The 9,801-nt window shown below is 41.0% G+C and overlaps 1 protein-coding gene across 1 annotated transcript in view; it reads right to left on the reverse strand.

The window, feature by feature from the left end:
• LOC109917255 (FRAS1 related extracellular matrix 2) overlaps positions 1–9,801 on the reverse strand; it is a 223,505-nt gene that overhangs the window by 113,075 nt on the left and 100,629 nt on the right. The window contains exons 3-4 of the mRNA XM_048598312.1: positions 7,412–7,558; positions 2,610–2,840 (exon numbers count right to left, since the gene is read on the reverse strand). Of these exons, the coding sequence (XP_048454269.1) occupies positions 2,610–2,840; positions 7,412–7,558 (378 nt within the window). The remainder of the gene's footprint in view (positions 1–2,609; positions 2,841–7,411; positions 7,559–9,801) is intronic.

Here is a 9,801-nt window from a genome sequence, read left to right on the forward strand (position 1 = left end):
AGGAGCAGAGAGGCTGACGTTTCGGGCCTAGACCCTTCATCAGAAAATTAACTTTACTTAAGTGTTTTGAAGACAGCTTAAAAAAATTACTGTTATTTAATACAATTGTACTTCTCCTAAATATCCCCATAATTTGGTAAAATTACTTATTTATCATCAAATCCCAACTTTTTTGTGTCAAAATTTTGAAAATTGGATTTTAGGACTTTCTCTCTGACTTCCTCAATGTGCACTCCTGATTTGCCAAATGAAGTACAATAACGGAAGCATCTGAGGCAATGAGATTAGTCTACCAATTACCAATATTGAAGCTAAGAATGCATGAGGTCAAGGGAGCTACTCTGATGTTAGTCTCTTTGCATTTAGGGAAATAAATTAAGTCTAAGGAACGGCAGGGGACTGTTCAGTCACTTGAAACTGTTTTGCCATTCAATTAGGTCATGGTTGATTTGTATCTTAAATCCATCCACTCACCTTGAGAAAGGCTGAAGGTGACACAAAATCTAAAGCAGCCTCTCAATGATCTTTCTGTTTCTTAACATTATTCACAACAAATATCTTAACTAAATTAATCACGAAAGAAGTGCAGAAACATTTACTAGGAACAGGCTCACCCCATGTCGGCTAATATGCTCGCTGTAATCCTACTATTGTAATGGAATGAGACGTGGGTTAAGCATTCGGTCAATTAATTAACCCCTAAAAATGTGGCATACTGACCAGGGGCACCAGGTTTATCCTGAACTCTGGGACAAGCCCGTGGAATGGTGAGAAGCCAGGAAAAACAGAATAGCCAGAATTTTATATGGAGGTGAGGGTCTTGCCTCTGCATGGAAATTCTGGAGGTGAGCCACCTCTGCTTAGCCGTGCCACCCCTGTCCAATTTACGGTCATTAGATGATGCAGCTCTCTCATTCCAACAGAGCCTCAGGGAGCAGTGACTGCTGCTGGAACTGCAGGCAGTCTTCAAAGAAGAAATGCACGGTCCTGGGCTTCAAGGAATCCCTATAGTATCCCCAAGGGTTAGGTTGGATGGTGCTGGTGAGAGTACGGGGCAGGCAAAGATGGTCAATGAGATGAGTTTGTAGAATTCTTTAATGACAGTTTCCTGGAGCAATAAATTATAGAACCATAAAGCCATTTTGATCTCATATTGGGCAATGAGATGGGGTCAACTTGTCATATCATAGTAGAAGTTCTACTGGGAAACAGGAAACATAGTTCAATGGAATCCACATTATGTTCAATAACAACCCACTTCAAACACAAACAAGAATTTAAACAAAGCCAATTAACATATGAGGGAAAAGGTTGATTAGGTAAATAGTCTGCAAGGTATGGCGTTAAACAAACAGCAAAAAAAATTCAGAATTTTCAACATAAAATGCATTTCATTAGTAAACAACAAACCAGTGACAATGATCGTTTCATACTTTGTGAAGAGGTTAAAGATAGTATTAGATTAAAAGCAGGCTTATAATATTGCAAAGAACAGTAGTTAGTCTGAGGTCTGACAGTGATTTGGGATCCAGCACAGGACTACCAAAAATAAACCAGTTTTCTGGAGAAAAAGATTATAGAAACAATCATTAAAGCATCTTACAAACTCATCTTCCTGACCATCTTTGGTTTGACTGATTCAATCCATACAAAGATTAAAGTCTCACACAACTATTACATTGGCTTTGTCAGAAGTTTCAACAAGTTTTTTGCTTAATGTTCTGGAAAGCGGTATAACTACTGTAAGTGGTGCTTAGAAACTACTCCTCTGCCAGCATTTTCTGGCTCTTGATATTTCAAAATTCTTTCTAAACTGATTTCACTCCCTGAGTCTCTGAGCCAAGATGCTTTCTCATTAATGTCCTTCTGTCATCCTTTATTATCAGAGCTACCTCTCCTTTTTGATTCTTCTTGTCTTTTTAAAATGCCGTGTACCCTGGAACTTTGTAAGCTCTGTCTCTGAAACGGTGATAAGATCTGTATTTGTGCCACCAATTCATCTATTTTACTGGATGCTCACATTTTGGTTTGATTCCAGCCCTGGGCAACTGTCTGTGTGGAGTTTGCACATTCTCCCTGTGTCTGCGTGGATTTCTTCCCACAGTCCAAAGATGTGCAGGTTAGGTGGATTGGCCATGCTAAATTGCCCATGGTGTCCAGGGATGTGCTCGCTAAGTGGATTAGTTATGGGAAATGCAGGGTTCCAGGGATAGGGTAGGGGTGAGGGGTCTGGGTTGGATGCACTTCAGAGGGTCGGTGTGGACTGATGGATTGAATGGCCTGCTTCCATACTGTAGGGACTCTATGATACAATTACCTGCACCATTGCCCTTTCTCTCTAACTTCCTAAATCTCCGCTAATTTGAACCTTGCTCCAAATTATTTTAATATGAATATATCAACCAGAACAGTTCATTCAAAACTAAACTTTGTTTCTTTTTCCAGAGAAATATATAAGTTTCTTAAACAAATTTCACTGGAATTTTGAAAAGCCAATTTTACTTCAATATAAAATATCATGTTTAATAGGCTTTTGTACATTACACTAAAATATGCAAAATTTTGCTGGTAAGAATATTGAAATACAGCTCAGTTAGGAAGATATTTACCATCACCCGGGTCTACAATCTCCACTGTTGCAATCTCTGGGAATTCGAGAACAGCCATGACAGGCTCAGAAAGTACAATCTGGAATGTTTCAGACTGTTCATATTCGTTATCTGTCAAAATCCGTACTCTCCAAGACGCTGTGGTTTGACCTGGATTGAACTGCACCTGTTTTTGGGATTTTCCTCTGAAATCCTTATCCTTCTCAGCTGTGCCATCTTTTGTACCAATGCCTGTCAACAGAACATGAAAAGCAGCTGGGTCAAAATCCAAGTAAATGCAAGACATATCCCTTTAGAGAGGAATTTCACATTGGTAAAACTAATGAATGAATGCTGAACTGCAGTAACTTTGATGTACAAATAAATATTAGACTGGGTTGGAATTTCTTTCTTCTGAATTTCAAAAAAAAGAACAACAAAATTTAAGCTGGCTTCTCAACTGATCTTGCCAACAACTTAATGCCAAAATTTCTTGAGAATCTCACTAACATTGAATGTAAAAACTAACATGAAGCAAACAAAAGTAAGTAAAAACAAGTTAGATTTAAAGAAAGCATGCAGCATTCTTAAGGGCTGTATTGAATGGTTAGAGCTAAAAGGTTGCTCAGAGACTGACTGATGAAATAATGCACTGCAGGAGGAGTAATGAAGAGCAGAGTGTGACTTCCACTTCTCCCAGAGAAGGGAAAACCACCTCCAACACTGACGTACCATTTGATTGGCTGGTAGTTTCAGCAGTCCGCGTACTGCCAACAGCTTGGTAGAGGATGGTATTGCAGGCAGGAACATGAAGCAGGTAGTCATGGACCAAGGTAAATTGGAGTTTATTGGGAGTGGGGTGGAGATGTGGCAGGGTCGGTTTTGGAAAGCAAGCAGAAAGAAGAAGTGTCACTATCCTTGGGGCGTGCTCCCGAAAACAGTAGCCACCCATTTCCTTCCCAGTGTTTTGAAACATTAAGATCAAATCAGGCAGTCCAGCTGTACATGCCAATCATATTTTAGTGTGGGCAGCATATTAACAGGATCATCTGGGCTTTTAACAGGGTCAATTAATCCTTAACAATTTGTTTACATATGATAAGTGGGCTGCCATTATTGTGTCCAGCAGCGCTTCATATCACAGGGATGAATAGGAAGTGGTGGTTTGACTATCTGCTCTATTTTATGTGACTCCTTTGCTGCTGAAAACACAACTGGCAGGAACTCATAAAATTCAGGCTGATTGTTCCAAAGTTCCTCTTTATTTTACAGTTGCTGTTAAAATTGAAGAATGAATGGTGGCAGACAATTAATGAAGCAAGAAAGCAAAGATATAGAAACAGCTTCATTCTGTATAACTTTGTACCTCACTATAGTCCAAACATCATTAAAGTAAAACAACTGAATTATTGACAAGTAACAAAGGGAACTGAGGAATTTAACTTCAGGTGGAGAATATTGTTTCTACAGTGAATGTTGAGTTCTATATCTAACACCAGATTTACCATCAAAACTAAAACAAAAAATCTGAGCCTTCATGCATTGGTCTGGATTGTACAGGACACCATGATCCCACCTATTTGGTCAAAGAGTGGGAATGCCTGCCTGAGAAAGGACAACTAACCCGCAGCCATCGAATAGCTGCTACGCTGTGCTTGGCCATTAGTGGATGAAAGATGGAACTTCTGCTCCTCAGGGTCAGGAGGTCTCTCAGACAGCTGCCAGAGTTCAGTCAGAGGTTGGTCATTGTCACTCATGGGTTGAGGAGTTGAGCTTCACCAATTTGTGTTTTTTTAAAATTTGTTTTTTAAAATCTCAATGGGATCAAATGTCAGGCCACAGTTGGGAAGTCCCGATGTTGGGTACAGGCTCTAATGTGGTGGCTGGTGATCTCCAGTAAACCCATCAGGCTTGTAGCTTGTTGTGGGCCTCTTCCATTGCCAGTTAAATCCTGGCTGCATCAGGATAAGGCTCTTAAATTGTCATTAGATGCCTCAGGAGCCTTAAGTGGCTGACTGACAGGCAAGCTGTCCAACACTACCACCAACACCCGTAAGATTGGTGGTAGGGTCAGGGGTAGGCTGCCCACTGGATTTGAACATGCATCCTGCCTTCTGATCCACTGGCAGAGAAGTGCAAAGTCCAACCCCATCATTTCCAATTAGTTTCTATATTTCAAAGCTTATATAATATATAATATAATAAAGATAATAAAATGTCCTTCCAACTGACATTGGCCAGTTTTACCAAATAGTCATTGACAATGTGTATTAGTAGGACACTCTTCATTGGAGATTTACTTGCATCAGAAAATTTGACATGGAACAGTTTCTTAGCAGTAAGGAGAGTGGTAAACACTGTATATAAAGAAATTGCTCTTTGGATATGGATAGGCAGAGATGGGTGTAAAATTGCATCAGCATCCTGCCTGCATGCTTCAGCCCAATTAAATCAAGTAAAGTCTGCCTAAGGGCTGCTGTCTGCCCGACTCTGATTTCTCACACGTCAGGGATGGGGGAGCCCACCATGTCAGCCTGCTGGAACTTTGGGCAGGGAGTGGCAGGGTTGTGTGGTGGGGCTGAACATCTCACTCACAAATTCTTATTCCCAACTGAAGAAGGTTTGGGGCAGCATCAGGTGTTCCCTTGCAGCCCTCTCCCCCTCCCGACTACATCTGGTGGCCTCGTCGACAGAGATGTCCCCACTGGACCTGCCCTGTATCCTGGGCTGTGGTGCCTTGTTCTGTGGCATTCTGTGCAGTTCCAGCAACTCAATGGAGGAGGGGGCTCCATAAATATCCCCATCCTCAATGATGGGGGAGTCCAGCACATTAGTGCAAAAGATAAGGCTGAAACATTCAGAACAATCTTCAGCCAGAATTGACAAGTAGATAATCGATCTCCTTCAGTACAACACTGATGCCAGTCTTTACTTCATAGAATAGAATCCTTACAGTGCTGAAAGAGGCCATTTGGCCCATCGAGTCTGCAGCTATGCTCCAAAGACCATCTGCTCCTTGCTATTCAATGGCACTGTCATCACTGAATCCTCTACTATCAACAGCCTTGACCAGAAACTGAACATATAAATACTGTGGTTACAAAAGCAGGTCAGACATTAGGAATTCTTCATCTCCAAACTCATTTCCTAAATCTCAAAGCCTGCTGTGCCATATCAGAACACAAAGAGGAAATCTGCTTCTTGATTGACATGTACTTCTCACACAGTACGTTGCATTAGTGTCAGAATCCACAAAACAAGCCTTCATTCAGGCCAACTAAAGGTTCAGGAGCGTATAGATATAGGATTCAACAGGAAGAAAGAAACCTAAAAATATGCATTACCTTTAATCATTCCAAAAGCAGAATGTAATTAAATACATTCCTGTAATACAGCTAATGAATTTTTAAAGAACTAATGCTTTAATAAACAAGTGCAAGTCGCTAGGCTAGCTCACCCATGCACAGAGTACACTTTGAATGTGAATCTTGGCAGGAAAGAAGCAAATGAGACCTACAGAGTATTCTTTCTGAACACAAAGGCAAGTGATAGGAATGCAGAAGCTTCAACCTTTGCCAAACTGTGCAACATGATAGCACATCCTCACTGCTTTCTGGATGAGCACCCACCTTGGAAAACATCACCACAACCTTTAGGCTGAACAACTTGAATGCCAAAACTGATCAGAAATCAAACCACTTACTTGCAGTTTCAACCTTTACTCCATTGGGCACAGACAATAAAAAGTAGCATTCCAGCTTCTAAAAATATTAATGCTAATTTGTTTTGACAGCTGATGTGCATATCTGCTTAACTTTTAAAATACTCAGAGCTCTATCTGTCATACAGTGGAGCAAGCAAAGAATAAAGGTCTGAGATGAGTGCTTTGGATTATTGATTCAGATTTGAAGCTCCTGCTTTACTGATGACATATTTTCATAAATGAAGTCATTTGCATTGAAAATATTTTGACTCTTCAAATATTTAAGAAAATTTGTCAGTGACTTCTGCCCTTAGTGAAAATATCATGCAAGACTGCTAGGATTCTACAGAAGTTTATTCACAAGTTAATCCATTCCTGTATTGGTGTGATTATTCTATTTTTTTGAAATATAAAAGCCATAAAATGATAAAATCATAGGCATCTGCAACACAGAAGGGATCCATATGGATCATCAGACCTGTACTAGAGTTATACAAGTGCTGTCAAATTAGTTCCACTCCCCCTACCTTTTTCCCTGGTGCCCTGTAGTCTTTGCAGTACATATCCAATTCCCTTTTGAAAGTTACTAATTCAGCTAGTATGTAACAATTAGCTATGATTTCAGCCACATTACTGAGGGATTGGGATGAGGATGTTACAATAGCAATTACTTTTTTGCAATCAGTGACAATATAGCCACATTGAAAATAATGACTGGCATTGTACCAGTTGTTTCTAAAGGAACATTACTTATGGATCGTTGCTCCCAACAAAGTATTAATGCTTTTTTTAGATTTTTCTTGTGTGTCCCTATACATTCAAATATTTGTGAAAAACCAATTTAATTCACCAATGAAAATTCCACATATCAGAACTCTACCATGGCAGTTACTGCAGAGAAAACAATAAAATGGCAAAGGCTGATGAAATCTACAGAACATTGACAATAAAAGAACAATCATTTTGAGAAACCCATCCAGAGGCATCTTACAAAGGAATATATAGATAAATTATATATTATACTACTTGTTGACTTGGTCAGCCAGTACATTTTAGATGAGAAATGAAAGACAATAATACAATCACATTGTCATTATTTATGGTGTTGCCAGGTACTTACCAACAAACGAGGTTTCTCCCAGATAACCTCTGCGCTTTAATGTAACCTCCAGGAATTTTGAATTCTCATCTATGAGGTAGTACTCCTTTTCTAGAGAGATCCAAGCCCAGTTCAAACGGAAAAGTTGATTCTTCAACTTATTACCACCTGCAGAACAAATGCCAAAAGCACAAATTGAGACATGTATCATTTGACTAGTAACCAAGTATTTTGTGAAGGCAAAGACAAAGCTTATAGTTGCACCAACAATTCTGCCCGAGGTCAATCTGATGCCAGATTTGCCAGGTCAGTGGAAAGGCACAACTTTTACATGGGACTGGTGAATGCCAAGGTGTTACAAATGCATTCCACCTGCTCCATACCACCAGAAACCCTGGCAACACTGAGGCATTTCCACAGCCTGGATTCAATGCTCCACCGTACTCCCCCACACTCTACCTTGAGAGCCCAACTTCTGGCCTTTTCGGAAACTGCATGCTATCTGATTTTACGCACTAACGTCCAGTTTATTCCTAGTCATCATCCGAACTGGGAACTGCGAACTGCGAACTCCCTGCATAAGATGTCCCTAACCCCTCTGATATGGCTGATCTTGTAAGGGGCAGGTAAAATGTTCTTCTTTGCACAAAGCTGAGCAGGTTTTCCTAGTTGAAAGGGAACCTGGCATATCCAGACCTGATCTGTTCTCTCAAATTCAGGTCACAGTCTGGAGAACAGCCAAGGGAATTAACATGATGTGAAATTGGTCTGTATCAGCAGCGCAAAAGGGTGAATCAGCAGCCAAGTTTTTACTGAGCCAGATTTTACTTTCTTGAAAAATCCTGCCAACATTTTTGATTTGTATTTCAAACCAAGCAAATGCAATGGGGAATCTAGGAAATTAATCTTTACAAAGAGTTGAAACTTATTTTGTGATTTTCAGTGGAAAGAAGACTGGGCTCAGTGGAAACAAGACAGCTGCTGATTCACATTCCCCTTCACACTGCTCATGTCCATCAGTTTCATCCCCATTGCAATACCCAAATACTGCAAATGCTCGCATTCTGAAATAATCACCAGAATATGCTGGAGAAACTCAGCAAGTCTGGCAGCATTTGTGGGGAGAGAAACAGTTAAATGTTTCAAATCCAACATGACTCTTCTTCCTGAATTGGAATCCCTACTTGCCCAGCAGTTAAGTGTCAAACACATTGCTACAGGTCGGAAGTCACACATGGACCAGATTTCCCTTCCTAAATTACATTACTGAACCAGATGGGTTTTTAATGAACAAGCAACAATGGTCATCATTGACCAGTTTTTTTTAAATTTGATTTTTATAGAATTTAAATTTTTACCAGCTGCCATAATAGGATTTGAACCCATACCCTAGAATATTAGATCGGGCCTCCGAATTACAAATCCAGTGACATTACTACCACACCACTGCCCCCTGCATAAGGCATACTAGATTACGGAACTACCCATGTTTCCCACTGCAAGGTGGCCTATAAATCTCAACTCACAAAATGTACAGTTTTCTAGGGTGTGTGTTTAGAAAGTTCCAGAGTATAAAGTTATGAGACTTGATTTGTACTTCTTCCAAAGGTGGTGGGATTCCCATGCATAAGTCCTGCCCTCATTTCCACTGATCCAAAAAATAGAAATTGCTGGAAAAACTCAACAGGTCTGGTACCATCTGTGGAGAGAAATCAGAGTTAACATTTAGGGTCGAGTGATCCTTCCTGGACCTAAAATGTTAACTCTAATTTCTCTTCACAGCTGCTGCCAGACCTGCAGAGCTTTTCCAGCAATTTCTATTTTTGTTTCTGACTTACAGGATCCGCAGTTCTTTCGGTTTTTATTTTCCATAGATCCAACTTTTACCAATGAGATAAGGGGCCTAGGCAGAGCACGATACACAGGAGGGACACCCAAGCCCAGCAGGTGTATTTGAACTCGATGCTGAGTTCATTTACGTCAACAGGTGGGAGAAAGGACTGACAAGTTAGGGAGGCGGGGATGAGCTGGGCTGGTTTTGGGATGCGGTCGGGGGTGGGGAGATTTTGAAGCTTGTGAAGTCCACATTGATACCATTGGGCTGCAGGGTTCCCAAACGGAATATGAGGTGCTGTTCCTGCAACCTTTCGGTGGCATCGTTGTGGCACTGGAAGAGGTCCAGGATGGACATGTCATCCGAGGAGTGGGAGGGGGAGTTGAAGTGGTTCGCGACTGGGAGCTGCAGTCGTTTGTCGTGAACCGAGCGCAGGTGTTCCACAAAGCGGTCTCTAAGCCTCCGCTTTCTCCCACCTATCCACTCCTCCCACCTCAACCCACCAGCCTCATCCCCGCCTCCTTGACCTGTCCGTCTTCCCTGGACTGACCTATCCCCTCCCTAACTCCCCACCTAC

The sequence above is a fragment of the Rhincodon typus genome, chromosome 6 (genome assembly GCF_021869965.1).
Source record: "Rhincodon typus isolate 14 chromosome 6, sRhiTyp1.1, whole genome shotgun sequence".
Taxonomy (NCBI): Eukaryota; Metazoa; Chordata; class Chondrichthyes; order Orectolobiformes; family Rhincodontidae; genus Rhincodon; species Rhincodon typus.